The sequence below is a fragment of the Notechis scutatus genome, chromosome 14, assembly GCF_049901735.1.
Source record: "Notechis scutatus isolate UNSWTSFEM ecotype Mainland chromosome 14, rNotScu1.2, whole genome shotgun sequence".
NCBI lineage: Eukaryota > Metazoa > Chordata > Lepidosauria > Squamata > Elapidae > Notechis > Notechis scutatus.
Window position 1 is genome coordinate 11032244 of NC_142022.1, and position 23513 is coordinate 11055756.

Sequence of the window (23513 nt, forward strand, 5' to 3'; positions counted from 1 at the left end):
GCAGAAGGAGCTGGCAGCCCTGCATCTTAACCACTGTGCCGCCTTCGCCCATCCTTAAAATGCAGTGATGGAGGTGGAGGTCCTGCCATCTCTTTTGGTGACTTCCTTGGGAAGAATTGGGGGGGGGGTGTCCTCCAACGTGACTGTGCCCCAAAGTCCAGAGGAACTACTGCCAGTTCTGCCCCCTGCCTTTACACCTCTACCCCCTCCCACCCCGAAGGTTCTCCCCACCTCAAGGCACCACAGGGCAAATTTTGCCACACCGCTCCCCCCTCCGATCACCTTCCCTTCCTGTTTGCCCCCCACCCCACCCCGTATGGATTCCTCTGCTGCCCATGTCTCTCCATCACCCACAACGCGCGCATGCATAAAAAGCTTTTACGAGAGTTGATATTAATAGGCTGGCAATGCATTTCTTCATGCATTTTTGATGGGGAGGGGGAGGAAAAAGCTGGTGGCACTGATATGAATGTCAAATTGGCTGAAGGAATTGCTGAGGAGCTCCGCCTGCCACTCCCCCTGACCCCTTCATGGGACAAGGGAGGGTTCCTCCAGAGGGACAGACGCGGCCCCTTTCCTTGGGCCTGTTGGAAGACCCTTTCAGCCCTGCTCCCACTAAGCAATATAAAGCAGAATTGTCTGTCCACTGTTGGCAGCTGTGTGGAGGTAAACTGCCCCTGGCCAAGGAGGTTTAATTAAAGGCCGCGAGAAGCACCACAGATGGGCTGGTCCTCCTCCCTGAGCTTCTGCCGTTTCCCTAGGGCAAATCCCTCCCTTCCTCTCTCTCTCTCTCTCTCTCTCTCTCTCTCTCTCTCTCTCTCTCTCCCTCGTTTCTCCCTTCTGTGAAATGGGAGCAAGTGCAGCCCCATCCCTCCAAGGGGCAACTGAGGCCAGTCCTGGAACAATGGCAGAGCCAGCAATTGTTTCCTAAGTGCTGCAGGGATGATGGATGGACGGAGCATTTTTTCCCATTGCCAGAGATGCAAACTTGGACGGAAGGCTGCATATTCTCTTTGATTAGCATATATTATTTATAGAGATCATCAAGAAGCACAAACAGTGCGGGGGGTAGTAGCCTTTAATAGGTGGCCCCAGAAGCCATCAGCATCCAGCCATGGGGCCTGCGTGGCCTTTCCGTGTCCCCTGGAGTTGGCACCCCTCTGGCCGCTCCTTGTGGCTCCCTGGCAGGGTGGGAGATATGGAGCACTGGCCCTTTTGGGGTGTACAGTTTCCATGGCAGAGCAACTGAGCTGTTTCTCTATCCACCCCCACCCCCAATTGCAGAATATTCCAGACTTTCTGATCCAAAAACCTGCTTGCCAAAGGAGGGGCAAGAGGGAGAGGGAAACACCTCACCAGTCCCTTTTATTGTTCCATTTTTTTAATCACTTTTGGTTTGATCTGTACAAAGGTGTTGAAAAATATACAAATTGTACATTACGCCCCTCACTGCCTGCTGAGCTGGCTCCCCCCCTTCACTAAAGAGAGCAGGAAAACGGAGCCTGAATCTCCCCCCACCCCCCTGCAAGCTCCGAAGCTAATTTGCATCTGATTTTGCACATCTTTCGCTTCTTCAACCAATTCAGCAAAATGACTCAGAGTTTCTCTTCCTGGAAAAGAGTTCAGCGAAAGATCAGTTCCTGATACCCGAGAACTAGGACAGCGAAATCCCCTTCATGGGCCTGTGTGTGTGGAAAAGGAGAAGAGACACTTGGGGAACAGTTGTGAAGGGACGTTAACTAGTTTGCCGATCCCTTTTTCTGTTTCTGTTCTTTGCGCATGGCTGAACATCTTTGTAAATTAAAGTGCTGCCCTCTAGTGATTCGGATTGATCTACCTGAAAAGGTGAGCACCTTGTTGCCAGAGGAGACTGAAGTGGACATGTTGCCATCACGTCCCAAGGCCTGGATGAGGAGGGCAGGGGGGATTTGTAAAGATGGCGGCTACTTGATTCCACCCTTTCCATAGCCCCCAGAGCCAGGGAGGCCTCGACTGATAAGGGCAGCCTTGACCATTAAGGAGCCCCCAAAGCTCTGAAGCAGAAGGCAAGGACCAAGTCTGGAGGCTGAGGTGCATGATGGGAAATTCCCCTGGCCCTCAAGCAAGGCTGAGAGTGCCTCGGCTGATGGCCGCCACCTACAGAACAAGCCTTTCTAGGACCAGGAAAGGGCTTGGCTGGTGGTGGCACCATCCCAGGAAAGGGGGCATTCTCCCCTGGCATCTGGCCAATGGAAGGGGAGGGCAGATGGAGGAGCCAGTTCTCCCCCACCCTCGTCAAGGGCAGACAGGGGCGCCTGGCGGGGGGGGGGTCTGTGCATGGAGGGAACCTGGTCAGGCTGCGGTGAGGGCCTTGGACGTAAATAAGATCAATATAAAAATGTTTCCTGCTAGGGCCAGGGCGTTTTCGTGCAGGCCGAATGTGCTGCTTTGGGGTCAGCGGTGGTGCCGGAGGATGAGGTGGGTGGAGCCCCCCAGACAGGACCCGCCTTGCACGAAAAATGGGAAGGGCCAGCCCTTAGTCGTCGTCATCGTCATCGTCGTCGTCGTCGTCGTCATCGTCATCTTCGGTGTTTATCTCTCCTTCCAGCACATCCTCAATCCAGTCTTCCAGCTCCTCTGCGGAGGGCAGGTCTTCCTCATCATCCATGTCCATCCAGACACTGTCGGCCTGCGGGGGGGCACATCGCAGGAGAAAGCTGCTGGGGGAGTCCACTTGGACAGGCCAAGCCCCCCCGCCTCCAGCATCCAGGCCTTCTCCTCTCTTGGCCCACCATCTCTGCCCCCTTTCGAGGCTCAGCCTGGTGGCCCCCCGTCACTCCCCAGTTGGGAAAGCCCACAACTGCCCCCCATCTCCAGGCTGTGCCCCATGGGGCCAGCCTCTGTCACCCAAGGGGCAGCCACGTGTTTGACGGTACTCACATCCGTTACGTTGACCACACCAATCTGAGGCCGGGACAGGTCGATGTCGAAGGTTTTCTCCCAGTAAGGGATCAGCTGGGAAGGAAGGAAAGTGGGGAGAGTAAGCACCCCAGGAGAGAGAGCCCTCTGGGGTTGGGTTGGGGGCTGGAATGGGGTGGAGCACTCTTTGGACCGACCATGGGGTAGAGAGCCCCTCCCCCGGGGATCCTGCTGGCCCCTTTTCTCCCACGCCCCTCCCCTCATGGCCCCCGGTGCCCCTGCCCTCCCACCCACGCCCGCCTCCACACCTGCCCAGGTGTGGCTCCCAGGAGGCCCCCTGAGATCTTGCAGCTCAGGAGGGAAGGACAGCGGGGGGGAGGTGCCCAGGCGGTTCCCAGAGTGGCTCCTAAAAGCCCCCTCCCCTCTGTTTTAAAGGACACAGTAGACTCTTCACCAATGGGAATTCCTCGGGATCGATCCAGATGATGCTGAGATCTGGGTTGTCTGTGTTGTCTTGGGCGACTTCTTTCAGGATCTCCAGGAACTCGTAACCATCTGAGGAGAGAGAAGGGGGCAGGGGCATTAAGCCCCTCCTCCCAGTTCCCCTTTCTCTGGCCAAGGGCAGCCCAGGGTGGGGCTAGAACCAGCAGCCAAGGAACGTCTTCAGATGCTCCTCGTGCAGGCCGCAGGGATTCTTGGTTGTGTGTGCAAGATAAATCTGACCTGCGTGTCGAGAAGCAGGAGGTGCTTCTCTTGCACAAACCTGGTTTATAGCTGGAGAAATGGGGGACAAGCAGGACTTGGGGATTCAGTGCAGGGTTTCCCCCACCCACCCACCCTGCCCAATCTAGAATGACTTACCAGGATCATCCTCCTCTGCGAAGGCCACGATGTGGATGCCATCCATGTCATCTTCCTAAACAGGCAGGAAGGAAGATTGACGCTGGGCGACTTTACGGCTCTCTTGGCTATTTATGACTGGCAGAGTCCCCAACTCAGGAAGGAGAAGCAAGCAGCCTCTGGCCACCCAGGACCTCCCCACTCCACCCCCAGCATTCAAGAGAAAAACAAGCCTGAATCCTGCAAAGGAGCCAGCATGTTTCCAGGGCAGGGTTTCCTCCCCAGGAGAAGCTCAGCCTGGAAGGGCCAAGAGTCCGGGGGAGTAGCTGTGACCCCTCCCCAGGAGCAGCCCTTCCACCCCACAGTGCAATTTCCCTGGGCAGGGCCTGGGCTGGGGCAAAAGGAAGGGACTCGGCTGAGGGCCCCCAAAACTTCCCAGGGCTTGTAAATTCGCCATGGGGGTTGGCGTCGGGCTTTGGCTGGGCATCCACAGAAGCCGGCCGGCTGCCCCCTTGCATGAGATCTGGGCAGACCTGCCGTGCCTTTGGGGGGCTCAAAGGGGACGTGGTGATGCCTTTGGACCTACTAAGGTAAACTGGGGGAAACGTATTTATCATTGATGACCTGGCCAGCACAGAGGATCTGTTTTCAACAGGTTGCTGGCTTTGTGTGCTTTCTTGATTATTCGTGGGGGGCCGATATATATGGGGGAGGGAGGGGAGGGAGAGCTCTGAGTTTGGGGTTCCACTTTCTGCTATGTACAGTGAAGCTATGGTGGGGGCTTGGGCAAACTGCCCCCCCCCCCTCCAGACCTCCTCCTCCTTTGCCTCCAGCGCTTGCGTTGGGAAAGAGCCCCCTCCCTCCTGGCCACCCCTTCTGCGCTGTGCCCGACTCCTGGTCCAAGCCTCTGGGCCTGGAGCCCATCGTCCCCTGCCTCTCCCTGTCTGTTCACGTGCAAAAGTCAGCAGGGCAGGCAGAAACTGCCAGCTCGGCTCAGCTCGGCTGCGGGGAAGAGCCGCTGCAGCTGCAGCGCCTGCTTCCGGCCCTCCTTACATCCCCAGAGAGCTGCGCCCTCCCTCCTTTCGCCTGGGATCACCTGGGATGGGAAGGAGGCGGCTTTTAAGCAAGCGAGCCACCCGCCGTCCGTCCCCGTGGAGGTGGGTGGCCTGGTGAGAGGCCGCTGGTGAGAGGCCCAGCTCCATGAGCAGCCCAGGAGGTTTTCCTGGGGGATGTTTTGTTTCGTCCCTTTTCTGGCTACTTTGGTCTCACGTCAACTGGCCCCCTTTCCGGAAGGGCCTTGTCCCAGGGGAGAGCCTGCTGGCGCCTTCCTGCTTCCCCGGGGGGGCTGCCTAGAAGTGGGGAGGGGGCTCTCCCCCCCCTTTCAGATCTGTGAACGTACCCAAGTCTCGTACATGCTGTCTGGGTGCAGCTTCCTCAGCGTTGGCCTGCAAGAGACGGGCAAAGGGTGAGGCGACCGAGGCCAGCAAGGTCTTTCCAGGCCGGGCCAGGCAGGTAAAGACCACCCCCCAGGTAGAGGCTGTTTCCTTGGCAACGGGGCAGCGGGAGGTTTTTTGAGTTCCCAGCCCAAGGACTCCTAGGGCTCCCCCACCCGAATATTAACCAGCCCCAACCCTATTTACTAGCCGCAGAGGGCACCCAGGGGATCGTGACAAAACCCCTTAATTACAGGTTGGCCCTTGGCACTCCTGGCTTCTAGCAGCCGAACTTCTTGGCAGGCGCCATCCGGGTCAGCGCCAAGGAGGCCTTTCCAAGGCAGCAGCCTCTCCGGGGGGAGGAGGGGGAGGGTTGCCTGAATCCTTTTCTTCCAAATTTTTTGAGCAGCTGGACCAGTCAGGCTAGGCGGTCCTGCCATCCTGGGTGCCCTCTTTCTGTATGGGCCAACAGGCAGAGGCCCACTTAATAGCTTGGGTGGGTGCTGGGAGACCCCCTGCTCTGGGACGGGGGGAGGAGGGGACCCATTTGAGGCGTGTTCCCCAATTGGGGGAGGGCACCGAGCAACAGGCTCAGAAATGCCATCTTCCTTGGTCTTTGCCAGGCTCATACTGGCGAAGGGCCTTTCTGGGCTGATGATCACCGGCAGCCCCAGTCCAACACCACCAGGCATGGGGAGGGGAGACGGCCGGCCGACCGTTGGGGCCAAATGTGTGCAGTTTCCATGACAGCCGGAGGAGGAAGAACAGAAGAACAAGGCAGGGATGCTGCTGTTGATGCTGGGAAGACGGCTGCCATGGCAACCGAGGAAGGTCTCCCCAACCCGCCAGGCACAGTGAGCTGCACAGTGAGGGCCCCTCCCCCGAGGGCAGGGGGGCAGCGAGGCTTCACCTCTTGTGCTCTTCCATGAACTGGACTATTTCTTCCTCGCTATTCGGCTTGTCCGGGATGGTGACCGGCTTCTCCATAAAAGGCTCGTAGTAGTCAATCTCGTTCAGCTTCAGGGACAGTTTCTTTGCCACCTGCCAAGACAGAGGGGGACCAGTTGGACGGACCTCCCTGGGGCGGGGCGGGGGGGTGTCCACAGCTGCCCCCGCGCTCCCTGAAAATGCATGGACTTTGGCTCCAGAATTCTGGCTGTTGGCTGGGGAATATTGGGAGTTGAAGTCTTACAGCTGCCATAGCTGAGGCTCGCTGGACGTCCTCTTTGCCATTTGGGGGAAAGCAAACCATAGCCCCTCCCTCCCTCCCTCCCTCCCTCCCTCACATACCTTACTGTCAAAAGTTGCAAAGAAAGGGATGTAAGGGTGGAATTCTTCAGCAGCATCTACAAAGGCCTTGAAATCTGGAAGAGAAGGCAGAGGGTCACCCCTGGTCGCCCCAGCAGGCCAGCTCCTTCCCTGGGTCAGTGTGCTGGGCCTGGCAGCCTATTTCCTGGTGGCCTGAGATTTCCCTTCCCCACCCACCTTTCCACGTTGGGTTTTTTCCTACCTACCGGGGTGTCCTGAACCCCGTTTCTCCTGGGACCCCCTCCTCCCCTCCTCCACTCACGCTCAGAGTCCTCGTTCTTGAAGTAGCCGATGAGTTTGGGTTCATCCTCGATCCTCTCGAAGGCTTCAAGCTCGTTTTCTCCATCGATAAACTCCACAGGGTCTTCCAGGACCTGCAGGAAAGGGTGAAGGTTAGCCTTGACTTTGCTCTCTGGCCACGTCTGCCCGGCTGACCCACAGGGAGGGGTGTGTGGTTCTGCCCAGAGGCCTTGGCCTTTTTAAGCGGAGGGGGACTTTAGGGCAGGCTGGCAGGGGTATTCTGGGACTTGAAGTCCACACCTCTTGGAGGTTGAGGCTGAGAAACCCCGCTTTAGAAGTGGGTGGCCATCAGCACCCTGGACAGGGCCTGGAAGCGGGTGACTCTGGCCCCCTATATGAGCCCCAAGCAGTTGAGAAGCAAACTGTGGGAGGGGAGGAGTTAATCCCAGCCACCCCTCCCCCGCAGGAACCCTTCCTTGGGTGACACAGCTCAAAATGGGAGGGCGCCCCTCAGCCTGACCCTGGCCATGCTCCCCCCGCCTGGATAACATGCGAAGGAGGGGAGTGCAACGAAGCAGAACCGAAGGGGGAAAGATCTGAGCTGCCTCAGCTGCAGGACTTGGAAGGAAGGAAAGAGCTTTCCCTTGGGATCCTCCGCATTGGGGGGCTTTTCCCCCGGGGGGAGGGGGCTGCGGGGGGCTGAGAAGACGGTCACTACTTACGTCAAGGAGAAACTCCACCAAGGTGTCGGCTGAAAATTCCCCATCATATTCGATGACTTCGTCCTCCTTGTACACGTAGATGCTGTCTTCCTCAACCAGCCCTGCGGGGGAGGCCAAAGGGAGGTCACCCAGAGGTTGCGTTTGGACCTCTGAGCATGGAGAAAGGCAGCCTGGTTCCGTAAAAGTGCCCCCCCCGTGCCAGGATGGATCGGCCTACCAAGGGTAGGGCCACTTGCTTTCCATCCGGTCCTTCTCAGGCAACTGGTTGCAGGCGGGGCTCGGAAGGGCTAAATTCTGCCCTGAGGCCAAGAAGTCGTTAGACTGTAAGCTTTGGGGGGGGGGCACCGATCTCCGTGTCTAGAGAGCCCCCAAGTCCCTTAGAGAGAAGCAGGCGTTGAACGGGCCCAGAGCCTGGCAGTTTTCACGGCCCCCTGGTGGCCTCCAACCGCCACTCTGCTTCTTCCCCGGAGCCCCGAATCGAAACTCGCTTGCAGCCTGGGCGAGGGGGAAACGGGCCTCCCGCCTCTCCAGAAGAGCCTTCTGCTCAGCCAAGGGATGTCAAGGCTTACCTAATTTTTTGGCCACCGCGGCATCCTTCTCTGCGTCCACCAGGCCAAATCCGACCCCTTTGTCTTCCAGGACTTGGGCTGCTAACTAGGAGAAAGAGCCCCAGGCGGCAGGCAGGCGGGGCAGGCGCAGAGAGAGAGAGAGAGAGAAAGGGGAATGAAAAGATGGCCGGGAACTTCTTGAAGGATTTCTGGGGAGAGGATCCAGATTGTAACGATCAGATGTATTGATTTATTCAACGTTTTACACCCCCTGGCTCCCAACCTCAACTGCCGGCTTCCTGCGTGCTGCACGTCTGGAAGTTTTTAGCCAAATGCAACTGTTCAGTAACAGCTTCGGGTCACCTGGTTCCTCCCAAACTTTGCAAAAGTGCTGAGGAAGGTGGGCTCCCTCCTCCTTTCCCTCCGAGAGCTTTAACCTTGAATCCTGGCAAGGAAGAACAGCTGCGCCCACCCGGCCAGGGATACAAGTGGGGGAATTCAGCTCCGGGGGTGGGGCACCCGACCCAACCGCCAGGCTGCTCTTCTTGAGCCGCGTTGAGGGGCGAGAGACTCCCCGCGGAGCGCTGGAGACCCAGGGCTGCCTTGCGAGGCCGAGCGCGAAGAGGTCCGCTTCCTCCAGGCTCGGAGGGTCCCTGAAGCCACTTTTCATCTTGGAGGCCGCCTCAGGCGGGCCTTCCCTCCGAATGGCTTCGGCCCCGTCACCCATCCAAGGGGGTCTAAGGCCTCTCTGGGTCAGGCCTTGGATGGGGAAGCAGGTGCCACCCACCCTCCGGCCAGGTACAGAAGCCCGGGCTTCTGGAGACAAAGCGAGGGTCCGGTCCAGTCAGGGTTCGGGTCATCAGAGCCTCTGGAGAAAGCCAGCGTCTCCATGGGACGGATTCCTGGGCCAGGGTCTCCGGGCTGACCCAGCAGGGTCCTGCCTTTTGTTTGCTCATCTTGACACACACATTGTCCTACTTTGGGCCACAGTTAATCCCAGCCCGGAGGACCCAGTCAGGTGGGGGGCACCTGCCCCCTTCTTCCTCCCACCCCTTTTTCTCCCTTCCTCTTTCGGCCCTCCCCACTGCGTCCCTGAATGCAGCCTGCTCCATTCAATCTTCCCTCCTGCTTGCAGTCACAGCACCTCCTTCCCTCCCCCAGGCTGCTCTGGCTTCACTGCCCCCCCGCAACATTCCCAAGGAAGTGGGCCTGGCTGCCTCCCCGCTCCAGGGGCTCCCGTTTTGGAGGTGGCAAATTTAGCCTGGTGACGTCCCACGTCTCCAGCGCTCTTTGGAAGAGCGAGGGGACAGCTCTAGGAGTGGGGCAGACCCCCGCCTCCCTTGATGCCCCTTGCCCTGGCCGCGAGAAGGGCCAATATGACGCCTCCTACCCGGCCAGTTAGAGACCCCTCCTTCTATACACCCCTGTTTAAGGGAGGGAGCTAAAGTGGCCCCTTCCCCGTCCCACGTCCCGACTGCTAGACTGCTACAGTAAGTGGTGACAAGTCCATCCCTCGCCCCTCCCCCGGCCCCCAGTGCCCAAAGCCCCTGTGCTCTGCCTCCTTGGCCGGTCTGATGTGGGCCCCCAGCATGGCAGAGCCCATCCCACCCCCTGCTGGCCCCCGGCCCCTACCTCCAGAATCAGCTCCTCCAGCTCAAACTGCCTCTGCGAAGCCTTGTCCTCCCCCACCGGCTCGTGGTAGAGCAGCGCCAGCACCTCGTACTTCTTCAGGACACCCTTGTAGTTCTTCATGTTGACGTCGATGACCCGGTCGATGCCATCGTACTCGGGGAAATCCAGCCCCTCCTCGCCACGGGCCACGGGGCCGGCCAAGGCCAGCAGCAGGGCGGCCAAGCTCAGGCCGAGCCACTTCATCCTGCCGCGAAGGGGCTCCGGGGGTCCTTCCCCAAGACGAGCAAGGGAGAGGCGGCTGCCCTGGGCTTCTCTGCCTTCGTGGCTCCCGGTCAGGTACAGGGGCCTGGCTGGGCAGGCGGCTCTTTGCTGACACAGGCAGGTGCCCGGGACTGGCCGAGGAGGAGGGTGACCACCACACGGAGGGATGAGGAGCTGCAAAGGCGGAGGAGCAAAGCTCCAGGCAGCGCATAAAAGACCCTCGGGCGGGGGAGGGCTCTGGGGCTGGAGGGCCGTCTTATCCACAGATATTTGGCACCGTCCCCAGCCGGCCACCTCTTGCTCCTGTCTATATATGTCAATGGGGAGAAGGTAGGGAGCAGGGTACCCGATGGGGAGTGCCAGCCCCCCCAAAAGACCCCCACAGATCCCCTTTGCCCACTGGCCCCTTTGCTGCCAGGGCCCAGCCCCCCCTGCAATGGGTCCCTCCAGTTTTCTCCCCTCCCCCCACCCGGCCTGCATTGGAGGGCATCTCCTTATCGCCATATTAAGGAAGGGGGCCGTGAAGGAGGCATGCGGGGCAGGGCAAGACGGCCTGGCTAAAAATAAGAGGAGATGACTCGGAGGTAAATCAAGACCGGCTTGTGCGGATGGCAGGGAAATTAGAGAGGGGCGGGGGCTCCAGATGCCTGGGAGCTCTTGAGTTACAGGGGGCAGTTAGGTAAGTGTGTGTGAGCGAGGGGGGTGGGGTGGGGGTCAGGGAGCCGCTCCTTCTGCTCCTCGGCCCTCCCAGGCATCTCCGGCCAAGCAGGGCATCCGGAAGGAGCAGCCGCTGTGCTGGGAGGCTGGCAATGGAGGCGGGGAGCAGCTCAGGCAGAGGGAGGGCCAGGCCTTCCAGAGGACTAGCCACTTGGCTTCTGACAGGCAGGCTGACCCCGGGAGAGCTCCAGGTGGGGAAGGGAGGGAGAGCCTCTGCCCATCCCCTGCCAGGGCTCCGCTGGTGGGACTCCCCCCATTAAGCACAGGGGAGGGTCTCCTTCTGGGTAAAAGCCTCCCCCGGCAAGCCCCGGCCTCTTGTGGGGAGCTTGGGGGGTTGCCTGTGGCCTGCTCTGCCGCCTCTTGAACTGGGGTGGGTGGCCCTGGGCAGCCCCTTTCCCTCCTGGACGGAGAGAGAAACCGAGGCCCTGAAGTGCAGGCATAGGGGCTTGTCTCTGGCAACGCTGGGCCTCTCCACCAGAGCCCCCAGGACATGCCCAGCATGGAGGAAAGTCCCTCCCTCCGCCCTCCACGGCTCTGCCCAGGGCACCTCCTCTAAGTCGGAGAAGCGGGCAGCAGCCGAGGCCAAAGAAACGGCCCCTTTCCAGGGGAAAAGCGCAGCTGGGCGTCGGGCGCCTCCTTGTCTGAGGGATGCAGGGAGAACGCACATTGGATGGGGGAGGGGATCTCAGATTCGGTGCTTGGGTTTAATTTTTTGGGGGGGTTGTCACAGACAGGTGGCTCAGAGGCCCAGGGTGCCCCACCCAGCCTGGCTATCCTGGCTAAGGCTGGAGGGTGGCATCCTGGTTGGCCTCAGAGTACCCTGGCAGGCTCAGCGTGGCAAAGGCCTCAGCAGCTCACCTGAGGCTCTCCAGCCCCACTGAACTCAAGGGAGAGGAAAGGAGGCCACGTGGAGTAGCCGCCTCCCCAGTTCAAGAGCAAAAACAGCTTCTTTGGAAGGGAGGGGGGAATAGAGCATCCTTTCCCCCTCCATGCCCCCCCAATTGATGTCTCCTTCGTGCCCCCAAGAGCAGCTGTTTCCCAGTGACCTGCAGTTCGGACCTCCTTGTTTTTAACCCTGGGTGGACATTGAAACACCCCGCCCCCGGGGTGAGGGAGGAAAACCCAACCCCCTCCATCCGGCTGCTGCTTCGGTCCTGCACACACACACACACACACACACGCACACACGTTCAGCTCTTCCAGGAGAGGCCCTTCCCGCAGGGGAGGGGGCTGTGGGGCAGGAGCAGGCCTTCTTCTGGAGGTTTGGGGAACACAGCTGGGCTCCCAGATGGGGTGACCCCCCAGCTGGCATTTCTTGGGCCAAGGGCGAGTCTCTTCGAGGACGACGGGGTTGCTGGCTCTTGGTCCGCCTTGGCCTAAGGTGGGGTGGAGCCTCAGCCCCAGCTGGCCTTGGTCCCAGGTGTCCTGCCTCGCAGGTGAGCCCTTCCGCTTGGGCCTGGCTGTGTGTACAAACAGGCGGCTGTCCCCTGTGATTTAGGGCCTCCTTCGCCCGCTGTTCCCGGGAAGATGACAGGAGCGTCGAGGTGACCTAAAGTCTCCGCTCCACATTGCCAGCCGGATGCAGGCACATCCTTCTCCTTGTGCCATGAAGGGGGGGGGGCATTTTGTCCCAGGAGAGGCAGAACAACAGTGGGCCAGTCTCTCCGCAGCACTCGGGGGCTGGGAGACCCCCTGCTCCCTCCCTGTCCAACCCTGCGGTTGAGGGGCTGCCCAAATTCCCTGCCTCTTTGCTGGACAGCCCTGGACCCCGTCCCGCCCCCCCCTCCAAGCCCCCCAAGGCCAGCCCTCCTCTGGCCTCCCTTTTGGAGCCTTCACCTGGGTGCACAAGGCAGGCGTCTCTCTGGACCCCCAGAGGCCCCAAGACCCCTCCCGTGCCGTTTCCTCTGGCTAAAGGGGAAGGTGGGGGCTCATCCCTCAATGCACGTTGACCTTCAATGGGGAGGCGATGCTTTCCAGTCTTCCCAGTTCCCATCACACCACCCAAGGCTGCGGGAAGTCTGGGACCCTCCCCAAGCAACTCCCCTCCCCCAAGTTGGGGCACTGCCCCTCTAAAGATTGGGGGAGGAGGGATCCGCCAGGTGCAAGGCTGGGCTTTCGGCTGTCTTTAAGGCAAGCTATGTCCTGGCAGCTATTTTTAGCCCAGTCCGGCCGTCCAGCAGCTGCTGTTATTTTAATCTGTGCCTGAATTGGTGCCAGGAGCTGCTGGGGCTGAAGTCAGCTGGGGCTATTTTGGCCCTTTCTGCTGACCCACCAGCTTCCCTGTAATCCGCTGCCTGGCTGTTCTTTCCCAGAGGCACCTGGGCCCCAGGACACCTGGGGTGGTGAGGATCTGTCCATAAGCTCCACTCTGGGGGGAAGCCCCTCCTGCGGGGGTCAGCAAAGGGGAGGGGCCTCTTCTGCTTTGGTCAAGCTGGGCCCCTCAGCAGCCCATCCAGGGAATTGGGCCCCTCCGGCCCCAGGCGGTCGGTGCAGTAACACCCCTCCCCTCCCCAAATAATGGACGAGCTGCCTCTCCTCCTTTTCTGACGTCTTAGGCCAACATCCTTGAAAGGAAGCGAGGAAAACCTCTTCCGTCTGGAGGCAGAGAAGGCTCGGATGCCCCCTGCCCGCCCAGGCCAGGAGGGGGCTGAAGAAGACGGGTGGTCCAAGGGGCGGCCAGCTCCACAGTCACTTCCCTGGTCCAAACATTCAGTTGCCCCCCCCGCGCCCTCTTTCCTTGGACCCCCATTTCCAGACCCCGAGTGTTCTTTCTGAATGAAGCAGCCTTGGGGGGAGGGGAATGGCGGGATTGCATTTATTGCATCTTTCAGCTACTAATTGGGCTACAGGCTGTGAGGGGCTGGATCCAAGGGGCTGCCCGGCTCTTCTCTGGGGCTTAGTAGTAGCTCTCCTTCTCCACCCAGCCTGGAAAGGAAGGAAAACAGCCAGAGGTCAACAGCTGGAGGTTGTGTCTGTGTGTGTGTGTGTGAGAGAGAGAGAGAGAGGGAAAGGGAGAGAGATTGGGTGGGGCGAGAGAGAGCTGCAAGCGGGCAGTCTGCCACCCCCCACCCCCCGCAGGCTGCTCTCAAGGCAGGACTCCAAAGCCCATGGTTCAGCAAGGAGGGTGGAAGCATCACCTGGAAGGCCAGGTGCCGTGGGAGAGGGGAGGGGGCTGGACAGGTGAGCCAGCACAAAAGGGGCCAATCCGGTCCTCCCACTGCATAGAGAAGGTGGGGGGCACACTCACCCCCGGGGTAGCGCCGCAGGAGCAGCTTCCGGACCTCGTCGTAGATGAAGATGAGGAGGCTGTAGGGGAAGGCGCAGAACCACCAGGTGACCCTGCAAGACAGAGAGAGAGAGCTGGCTCAGAGGGGCCGCCAGTGGGGCGCAGGGGGCTGGAGACAGGAGGGGAGGAGGAGCGGCCCCACTCACTTGAGGGGGTACATCCGGAGGGCCACCCCCATCCCCGGGCAGTACGACAGGAAGGCAGCCAGAGCGGTTTCCTCCAGGAGGCCGAAGATCAGGATCTTGTTCCTGGGAGAGAGCGAGAGACGGAGGCTCAGAGGTGGCAGGAGCTGCGGGCAGCAGGCGGCCTCTCTGGGCGCTCATTCATGGGGCACGATGGCGGAGCCTCCGTGGGCAGAGGCAGTCTACCTTTGGACACGGGTTCTGGGAAAGGGCTGTTCTGATGGCCTTGAGGCCCGGACGGGGGCTCCCACCAACCAAGGAGGAAGGAGGGCTCCCCAAAGGCCATCTGGCCTGCCTCATCTGTGGAAGGCGCCCAGCTCACTTCATGCCCTGCTGGAAGACGGAGTTCCGGCGCGTCTTGCAGATGATCAGGTCGGCCCACTGCACCACCACGATGCTGGCGAAGAAGGCCGTGTGGCAGGTGAACTCCACCACCTTCCGCTGCTCGTATGTCTGCCGGGAGGGAATACACACCTCCCAGTGGGGACGCCTGGAGAGGCAGACCCCTCCCCACAAAGGTCCCCTTGTCTGCCTCCAGCTGAGGCCCACCAAAGTGTTCCGGCAGGCAGAGGTCCCTTACACTACAGCAAGGCAGCAGCCAAGCGCGGAGCCCTTCCGACTCACCCACTCCTGGCCGTAGCTGTCCTCCAGGTCGTTTTTGGAACGGTCGTCCCATTCCAGGCGGATGCCCAGCAAAGTGGTGGGCAGGAAGCCATTCTCAGCCAGGATGACGAAGTAGGTGAAGAAGCCGCCCAGGGCCTGGATCATGCCTGGGAAGACACACGGGGGGTTCCCTTAGCTCCTTGGCGAAGCACCCCTTGAGGCCACGGGTGCCCCGGCCCAAGTGGCCTGGCTCACCAATCTGCCCGTAGGCCATGCTGATGAGGCGCTGGTTCACCAGCTTGTCCGTCTTCGGGTTCCTCGGTTGCCTTTTCATGATGTCGCTTTCAGCTGCCTCGTAGGCGAGGGAGATGGCGGGCACCTGGAGGAGGAGGAGGAGGAGGAGGAGGAGGAGGAGGAGGAGGAGGAGGAGGAGGAGGAGGAGGAGGAGGAGGAGGAGGAGGAGGAGGAGGAGATGGTGACTCCTTCAGGCTGGAAGTTCAGCTTGAGAACCCTGGAAGGAAGCAGGCCAGACTCACCATGTCGGTGCCCAGGTCAATGCACAGGATGGTGACGGTGCCCAAGGGCAGCGGGATGTTGGCGATGATGAACAGGAGGAATGGGGTGATCTCGGGAATGTTGCTGGTGAGCGTGTAGGCGATGGATTTCTTCAGGTTGTCAAAGATCAGCCGGCCTGTTGGGGGACGCAACGGAGTAGGACCCACGCAGGAAATTCCCAGGCAGCCCCCCCCCCTTGGGCTCCTGTGGGGCACACACCTTCCTCCACCCCCGTCACGATGGAGGCAAAGTTGTCGTCCAGGAGGATCATATCCGCTGCCTGCTTGGAGACGTCCGAGCCAGAGATGCCCATAGCGATCCCAATGTCTGCTTTCTTGAGGGCGGGGGAGTCGTTCACCCCATCCCCCGTCACTGCCACTATGGCCCCCTGCAGGGCCGTGGAGGGGGGGGTTAATGATGGAGGGGGAGGATGCCCCACGCCCTCCTGCCCGTTTGCTGAACGTAGAGGCATTGAACCCCCTATTTCTGGCTTCAGGCAAGAAGACCAGGCCAATGATAACAAAATCCAGCACTACGGCCACCTCTCGGTCCTTATTGACCTGAGGAAGCGGTGCCCTATGTGGGCACAGCCACCGGGCATTGCCTGGGCTGACAGATCCCTCCTGCCCGCCAAAGAGCCGAGCGGCCCCACCTGCCTCTGGCACCCCTCCACGATGATCAGCTTCTGCTGGGGAGACGTGCGGGCAAAGACGATCTCCGTGTGGTTCTTCAGGATCTCGTCCAGGTGTTCAGGCGGCATGTCCTTCAGATCGGAGCCATGGACCACGCAGGCCTTGGCCTCCCTAGGTGGAGATGCCCGGCGGTGTGAGCGGTGGCAGCGCAGGAACCCCGAAGGACGGGGCAGCCTGTAGGCGGAGGGGCTGACCTACCGAGGGTTGACCTGGTTGATGGGGATGTTCAGCCGGATGGCAATGTCTTCTACAGTCTCGTTGCCCTCGGAGATGATGCCCACGCCCTTGGCGATGGCCTTGGCTGTGATGGGGTGGTCGCCCGTCACCATGATCACCTGCCAGGAGAGAGTTGAAGCATCTCCAAGGGGAGCCTCCGGTCCAGGGTCGCCTCCCCTGCCGTGGGGCTGCCCCACCAGCACCCCCCCAATGGGGAAAGTGGAGGCTGCGTGCAACCGAGGGAGCGTGCTGTGCCGGCTCACCTTGATCCCAGCGCTTCGGCACTTCCCCACGGCATCCGGCACGGCCGCTCGAGGGGGGTCAATCATGGACATGAGCCCCACGAAGCAGAGGTTGGTGACCGGGAAGTTGACCTCATCCGCGTCAAACTTGAAGCCGCGGGGAAACTGGTCTTCCGGCAGGTAGAACAGGCAGAAACCTTGCGAGGGGGAGACGAGGCCACGTGAGAGGCCGGACACATGTGGCCCAGCTTCCCCACCCCTCCGCGCTCAAGCCCCCCCCGGGGGCCCCTCCTGAGCGCGGCCCCCTCCCCTCCCCTGGGAGAAGAGTCCTCACCCAGCACCCTCTCGCCCAGCCCGCCCAGCTCCAGGTAGGCATTTTGGAAGGCGTCGCGCATCTCGTCATCCAGGGGCACCTCCTGTCCTTGCAGGAGGATGGTAGAGCAGCGGTCGAGGATGCGCTCGGGGGCACCCTTCATCACCAGCACGTAGCCGCTCGGCTTGTCTTCTGGCTCGTGGATGGAGAGCTGGGGGGAGAAGCTGCTGAGAGCCTGGCGGGCCTGGAGCACCCGGCCCCCTCCCCAACGGTGGCCTCACAAGGGTGGGGGGGAGACCTGGGCTTTGGTCTGAAGTTTAAGGACGCAGCACCTCACGTTCTCCCTGCTGTTGGGGGCTCCTTGGGACAGCTGAGACCCCCCAGCTGCCCCCCCAGCTCATTTCCTCACCTGGTATTTGTTGGTGGAGTTGAAGGGGATCTCGGTCACTTTGGGGTTCCTGTCCCGCATCTTCTGGACGGAGCCGCAAGAGAGCTCGATGCACTTGAGGAGGGCGGACTCGGAGGCATCCCCGGCCGTGTCTTTCTGGCGAAAGAGGGAAGAAGAGTTGCCCAGGCCAGCTCACCCCCAACCCAGCCCTGCCCCCTTCAAAGGGGGGGGGGAGTCTCCCTCGACTCAAGCTTGGCTGCTGCTGACTCCGGGAAGACTCAGGGGGTCTTTCTTGGTGAGGAAAGAGGTGCCTTTTGCCCTGCCCTGTTCTGGGACTTTGCCGGCCTCTCGGGATCTCCCAGTGGCCTTCCGTCCAAGTCTGGGCCAGAGGATCTTCCTCAAGATTGGGAGATTTTGACTAGCCTGCCCTCTAGTGGCAAAAGACGGGCATACCTTGGAAATGGGGATCTTGTCCTGTCCCGCCTTGAACACAGCCCTGTTGCACAGCCCTGCGATGCGGGCCAGAGCCGTCCAGGTGGGGGAGCGCTTGTCAAAAGTTGCCCCTGGGGAAAAGAGGTTGAACCTGGTCACAATAAGCACACCCTCTGCAGATGCTCAGAGACACTCTTTGCCATCCTTGCGCTCAGTCCAATCCTGAATGGAGCCTCCCCCTCACCACTTTGGTCCTCGGTGGTGTCTGCCTCATGAATCTGGTTGTCGAACCACATGTGGGCCACCGTCATGCGGTTCTGGGTGAGGGTGCCGGTCTTGTCGGAGCAGATGGTGGAGGTGGAGCCCAGCGTCTCCACGGCCTCCAGGTTCTTCACCAGGCAGTTCTTCCGCGCCATGCGCTTGGCGGTCAGCGTCAGGCAGACCTGCCATCCGAGAAGGGGGAGGGGGGTCAGTTGGGGAGGGTCCAGGGCCGCCGTGCTTGGCGTCTCGGATCCCCCAGGAGCCCAGCGCTGCCCTCAGAAGGATATCAAGGCCGAGGCTGCAAGGAGGGAGCCAGAGATGCACGGGAGGCAGAAGGGCTCTGGCCCTCTGGCGGTCCCTCCAGCCTGGCTCCCCGCTTCCGCCAGACCGGCCTCTTTGCGTTACCTGACGGCTTTTCTGGAGAATGGCCCCTCCTCCTCCTGAGGCCCCAGGCTCAGGCAGCTGCTGCCGCTTACCGTGACGGTGGCCAAGAGGCCCTCGGGCACGTTGGCCACTATGATGCCAATCAGGAAGATGACCGCCTCCAGCCAGGTGTAGCCCAGGATGAGGGACAGGATGAAGAAGGACATGCCCAGGAAGACGGCCACCCCGGTGATGATCTGGATGAAGTGCTCAATCTCCATGGCAATGGGGGTGCGGCCCACCTCCAGCCCGGATGCCAGGGAGGCGATGCGCCCCATCACAGTCCGGTCCCCAGTGGAGATGACGATGCCATGTGCGGTGCCTGGCAGGGGGAGAGGGGAGGGTGAGGGCTGCCACTGGCCCCTGCCTATCTGCCCCCCCCAACCCGCCTGGACCGAGGGCGGGCAGGGCGGGCGCCTCCTCTGGCCTTTCACCTTCCACGCAGTTGGTGGAGAAGAAGCAGATGTTGCGTGTCTCCAGGGGGTTCTCGTGCGTGAACTCTGGGGAGCGCGTCTGAGGCTCCGACTCGCCCGTCAGGGAGGAGTTGTCCACCTGCCGAGGAGAGAAGCGCAGAGAATGGCCGCCCAAGCCTCGAGGGCCAGCATCCTCCTGCCACGGGCGCCCGCATGAGTGGCAGCACACCAGCTGCGGCCCTGTGCCCAGCTAAGGCCTGGGGTCCCTCTCCAAGCGAGGCCTCTCCACCCGGAAGAGAGGAGGTCCCTCCTGGCCAGCCTCACCTTGCACCCATGAGAGGAAATCACCCTCAGGTCAGCAGGAATCCGGTCCCCGCCGCGCACCTCCACCAGATCCCCCACCACCACGTTTTCCGCGTTGATCTGGATCTTCTCACCTTCCCGGATCACCAGGGCTTGCTGTGGGGGGGGGGGAGAGAGAGAGCATCCTGGGGGGCCGTGGCTCCTCTGCCCACCTGCTGCTGGGCACTTGGGGGTCCCCGAGCCTCCAGCGCTGGCTCTCGCACACACCTTCCTTGAAACCGGGGCGCTGGGAGGAAGGGCGGCTCACCTGAGGCACCATGTTTTTGAAGGAGTCCATAATTTTGGAGCTCTTGGCCTCCTGGTAGTAGGAGAAGCATCCAGTCACGATGACCACGGCCGCCAGCACCACGCCCAGGTACAGCTGGAAGAAACATTTGGGGGAACAGCAGGGGGATCGGTCAACCCCCTGGACAAACCTCCTTCCCTGATGCTTGGTGCTCCCGAGACCATCCTGAACTACAAGTCCCAGCATGCCTCTCAGCTGAGCCCAGGTGCTGAGGCTGCTGGGAGTTGTAGTCTAAGCACAACCACAGGCTCCAGGAGACAGTCAGAAAAATCCCCTCCCACAAGGAAGAACCGGTCCCTGCTGCCCTTTCTCAGCCTCTGCGGAGGGATTGGCCGGCCTGCTGGGGCGGCCTGAGTGTTGTTCGTTGAGCTGCCACCCTAGCCGCCTGCCCCCAAAAGTGCCGCGGTTAAAAGCCATTTTTAGAGGGAAAAGAAGATGAAAAGCACAGGGCCGCCTGGTGGCCAAAGGGAGCCTTCCCTGCGGTGGGGGAGGCCCTGGCAAATGCCTGTCCTGCGCCTGCAGTGTCTGCCCCCCCCCTCCTGAGCTGGGTCCTGGTGGGGGCTTTGCTCCCCATGAACTGGGGTCCGCTGCTGCGTTTCCGGCTGCTCCTGGGTTTCCTCTCGGTCCGGACGGTCTCCTGTTCCCACAGCCCCACCTGCCCCCAAAAGGGCTCCCGGCTCTTTTGGCAGATGCTTTCCAGGCAGGGGAGGGAAGGAACAGCCAGGTCTCACCGCCCCCTCTTGCTGTGTTGTTTGCAGAGAGGCTGAATGGTTTCCACGTACGGAAGCCTTTGGGGGCCATGCAGTCAGTAGAGCCTGGAGTCCATTGCTGCCCCCCCATTCCCTGCTTGCCCCCCGCCCAGTGTGTCCAGTGAAAAAGGGCCCTGGGCCTGCAGAAGGACTGCTTCGCCCTTCCCAGTCCTGGGTGGAAATTCAGCCTGTTTGATCGGCTCGGCTATTGTTCAGCTGGGGCAGCCAACACCCCCCATAGCTTTAAAGCAGCCCCCTCACGGCCCCCTAAGGCCCGGCCCAGGAAAGCCTCCCTCCTCGGCTCGCTGGCTGGCTGCTCGGGACTCACGTTGTCATTGGCCGGCTCCTCCTCCATGGCCGCCTGGATGCTGTAGGCGAGGAAGCAGAGGATGGCCCCGATCCACAGGAGGATGGAGAAGCCCCCGAAGAGCTGCCGGCAGAACTTGACCCACTCTGGGATGGTGGGCGGGGGGGTCAGGGCATTGGGGCCGTCCTGGGCCAGGATCTCGGCTGCCCGGGTGTTGGTCAAGCCCTGCCGTGGCCAGGAGGAGGAAGGAGCAGCGGAGGAAGGAGCGGGGAGGTGGGGGGGGACAGAGAGAGAAAGGTTGGGGTAAAGGCAAAGCCCACCCGGGGAGGGGGTTGGAGGTCAGTTCATTGGGGACAAGACAAAACTTACAGAGTTCGCGTGAAGCACAATGAAAAACCTCCCAGTGAAATAATAAAATCTCTAACTATTGGACTCGTGCAATTTAATTCCGATACGTTTCTAATAAACCAGTCAGCTGCAGGGGAAGGATGACCCCCCCGCTCGGTGGGCAAGGCCTCCACAGGGCTGCAGCCCAGATTCAGCCAAACGGCGTTTCCGGTTCTCCTCCTTGGGATTTAATGGGGGGACCCAGGCCCTCCGAGCTTCAGGGTGCTCTGGCGCACACGGCAAATGTCCGGGGGGCTTGCCAAGGAGCCCCTGGAGCATGAAAATGGGTGGGGAGGCGAGAGGCAGCTTGGTGGGACCCACCTTGGAGAGATCGACCTGGTACTTCCGGCTGATCTCGTCCAGAGAGAGCCTGTGGTCATCCTGGTGGAAGAGAGGCGCCCCAGAGAATCTGAGAGAGGAAGGGCACCCCCAGGTTCTCCCTGCAAACAGAGGGCGCCCCCAACCCTCCGCCTCCCGCAGAAGTCTCATCTGAGGTCTGAGCGATGGAGGCAGCCAGGGGGCCCCCTCCCCGCCAGCTGCCCCCTGCCCAGGGCCGGCCTTACCAGGTTCACTTCCTTCTTCAGCTCGTCCAGCTCTTTCTCCTTCTGCTTCTTCTTCCCGCCGCCATTCTCGGCCGTGGGGCCCGGGGGCACCGAGTCTCGCCCAGTCTGGGTGGGGGAGATGCCGTTGACAAGGTGGGCCAGGAGCAGGAAGGGACAACAACCTTGGGGGGGGGGGCTCCTGCCTGTCTCCCTTGGAGTGGCAACGCAGCTCACCTCTGGGGCGTTGAATCCATGGGGCTCAGAAGCCCCACTTTGGTACCCTGGTCTCTAGCGGGCTCTGTGCCAGGGGTCAGGCCTGGATGCCCCTTTGCCCACCCTGCCCACTTGGGCGCTCCTCCTCTCCGCCCTGTTTGCCACAGAACCAGTTGCCCTGCTTGGCCACTCCTGATGGGACTCTTATCGTCCTGGCATTTCTGCCCCCGAAGGACCCACCGGAAGGGAGGGAGCTGCATCCGGAGGCTGAAACCCGATGCCCCCCGCAGAGTTGCCAAACTTCTGAAAACGACCCGGGAGCTGCATGCGCCCTTCCCTCCCCTGCCCTGATGCGGTGGTACCAGGGTCCACCCGCCAAGCCTGCTCTCAGCCCCACCGGCAGGGAGGAGCGGCTGCCTCTGCGCACGGAGGGCCTTCTAGGCGGTGGGACGTGCCGTGAACTTGTACCCCGCTCTGATCAAACCGTCCACCCTTGGGGGGGGCATTCCAGCATCACGGGGTGGGGGCAGAGCAAAGCCAGTTTGACATTCCTGTCCCAGCAGAGCCCTCCCCCCCCGCATCCCCCTCCCCTAGGTGGAAAAACCTCCCAAACTTTCTCCGGAGCTGCTTTGCTCCTTCTCTGCTGCAGCTCCACCGCTACCCAGGTGGGGGCCAGGACTGTGCACCAATCGGGGGTGGCGGGTCCTCCCTAGATCTTGGACTACGTGCAACTTTCACATCCGGCCTCTTTTCCAGATGAGTCCGAATGTGGGATTCGGGGCTCTTCTGCTCGGTGGGCCTTGAGATCTTTTAGAATCCAAGATCCTTTCTCTACCTTAGGCCAAGACCAGCTTCACCTGCGGGGATCTTGGGGGGCTTTGCGCACTGCCAGTTAAGGGGCCCCCAGGGAAAATGCTTGAGGGAAAAAAAATCTGCATCCAGTTTTCAAAAGATCAAAACTTCCAAAATCTTCCCATCACAGAGCTTCAAATGCAGAGCCTCCCCAGGATCCTGACCCAGTCCTCTCCGCCTTAATGTTGCGCAGGGCCTGTGGTCCCCTCCCACAAAGGCAAGGCTGCCCCCCACTGATCCCGATCCAGAGAGAGATTCCGATCCAACCCCATTCATGCCACAGTCACCCCTCCCCCGGTGGCCCTTTGCACTTTCTGCCCCGGGAGCTGCCCCGCAGGCAGAGGGGAGGGGGCTTTCGGAGATGCTCCCGGTCCCACCGGCTGAAGCTCTGGCTCAGGGGGCAGGAGACCTTCAGCAGCTGAGCCCGGCAGAGACCCCGGTGGGCACGTGAGGCCAAGGCCGGCTCTGGCAGGGGAGTCCAACAGCCGGTGTCACTCATGCTTCCAGCTGGCATCTCTGCCAGCCTGGCCCTGTCGGAGAGGGTCAGCCGGACTTTCCTGCCAGTGGCGTTGGTGACCTCTGAGAGCCCCAGCAGGCAGGTTTGGAAGCAGCCGGCATGATTCCCAGGAGGCTCTCAAAGAAGGGGAGGGAGCTTTGGGGCCACTCGGTCCGGGCCCCCGCTGCACCCCGGCCCAGCCTGGAGCCCTGCTCTTCCTCTTAGGCGGGTGCCAGCTCTGTGCCCCTGGCCTGCCCAACCACTCCACCGCTGCCTGTCCTTCCTGCCCCAGGATACTCACCCCTTTGCCCATTGTGCCCAGAGCAAGAGGGCCAAGCGGGCAGCTGGATGTCGGTGGAGTCCCCCTTTCCTGAAATAGCTCCGGTTCCCCTCTGCTCCGCTCTCCCTCTCTGGACAGAGGCTCTGGCTGAAAGGGGATCTTGAAGGGAGGAAGGCTCCTCCCCCCACGGACCCTCCCCCTTTTCTCAGGCTTTCCCAACCTCTCCCCCCCACACACACACAGGCTGTTTTCAAGAACAGGGAGTTGGTTCTGCCCACTCTCTGGGCAGGGAAGAGGGGCTGGCCCTTGGCTCCCTCCCCTTCTCCTGGCACAGAGGCCTCCCTGGGCACAGGACCCTGTTACCGGCTAAAGAAAAGCCCCCCCCCTTGCTGTATTAGAGGGGGCTGGGGAGGGAGGGAGGGAAAGAGAGGGG

The 23513-nt window shown here is 61.3% G+C and overlaps 2 protein-coding genes across 2 annotated transcripts; both read right to left on the reverse strand.

The window, feature by feature from the left end:
* Positions 1-1363: 1363 nt before the first annotated feature.
* On the reverse strand, positions 1364-10374 carry CASQ1 (calsequestrin 1). The gene is made up of 11 exons (XM_026686004.2): positions 9622-10374; positions 8011-8095; positions 7442-7542; positions 6742-6853; positions 6462-6535; positions 6082-6212; positions 5138-5183; positions 3760-3814; positions 3353-3453; positions 2920-2994; positions 1364-2668 (listed from the first exon to the last, which is right to left on the reverse strand). The coding sequence occupies exons 1-11, from the start codon at positions 10360-10362 to the stop codon at positions 2516-2518; spliced, it is 1674 nt and encodes a 557-aa protein (XP_026541789.2). The 5' UTR covers positions 10363-10374; the 3' UTR covers positions 1364-2515.
* Positions 10375-13392: 3018 nt separating this feature from the next.
* LOC113424341 (sodium/potassium-transporting ATPase subunit alpha-2) lies at positions 13393-23302 on the reverse strand. Its single transcript, XM_026686002.2, has 23 exons — positions 23102-23302; positions 21261-21365; positions 21019-21078; positions 20332-20535; positions 19216-19329; positions 18930-19064; positions 18627-18744; positions 18246-18514; positions 17753-17951; positions 17530-17639; positions 17098-17232; positions 16710-16899; positions 16397-16572; positions 16116-16252; positions 15878-16028; positions 15445-15613; positions 15207-15361; positions 14926-15049; positions 14692-14837; positions 14390-14520; positions 14032-14133; positions 13847-13938; positions 13393-13524 (listed from the first exon to the last, which is right to left on the reverse strand). Exons 1-23 carry the CDS (start codon positions 23111-23113, stop codon positions 13496-13498), a joined length of 3063 nt encoding a protein of 1020 aa, XP_026541787.1. The 5' UTR covers positions 23114-23302; the 3' UTR covers positions 13393-13495.
* Positions 23303-23513: the final 211 nt, after the last annotated feature.

Excerpts from the sequence above, each read along its gene's own strand:
- CASQ1 (XM_026686004.2), bottom strand. The coding sequence starts at position 10,362 with ATGCAGGCCGGGTGGGGGGAGGGGAGAAAACTGGAGGGACCCATTGCA. Across the intron at positions 6,536-6,741 it reads CAAGAACGAGGACTCTGAGC|ATTTCAAGGCCTTTGTAGAT; the intron begins GTGAGTGGAGGA and ends CTTCTCTTCCAG. Across the intron at positions 2,669-2,919 it reads GTGTGGTCAACGTAACGGAT|GCCGACAGTGTCTGGATGGA; the intron begins GTGAGTACCGTC and ends GCCCCCCCGCAG.
- LOC113424341 (XM_026686002.2), bottom strand. Across the intron at positions 20,536-21,018 it reads ACCAGGTCGATCTCTCCAAG|GGCTTGACCAACACCCGGGC; the intron begins GTGGGTCCCACC and ends TGGCCACGGCAG. Across the intron at positions 17,952-18,245 it reads GCCTCTTGGCCACCGTCACG|GTCTGCCTGACGCTGACCGC; the intron begins GTAAGCGGCAGC and ends CTCGGATGGCAG.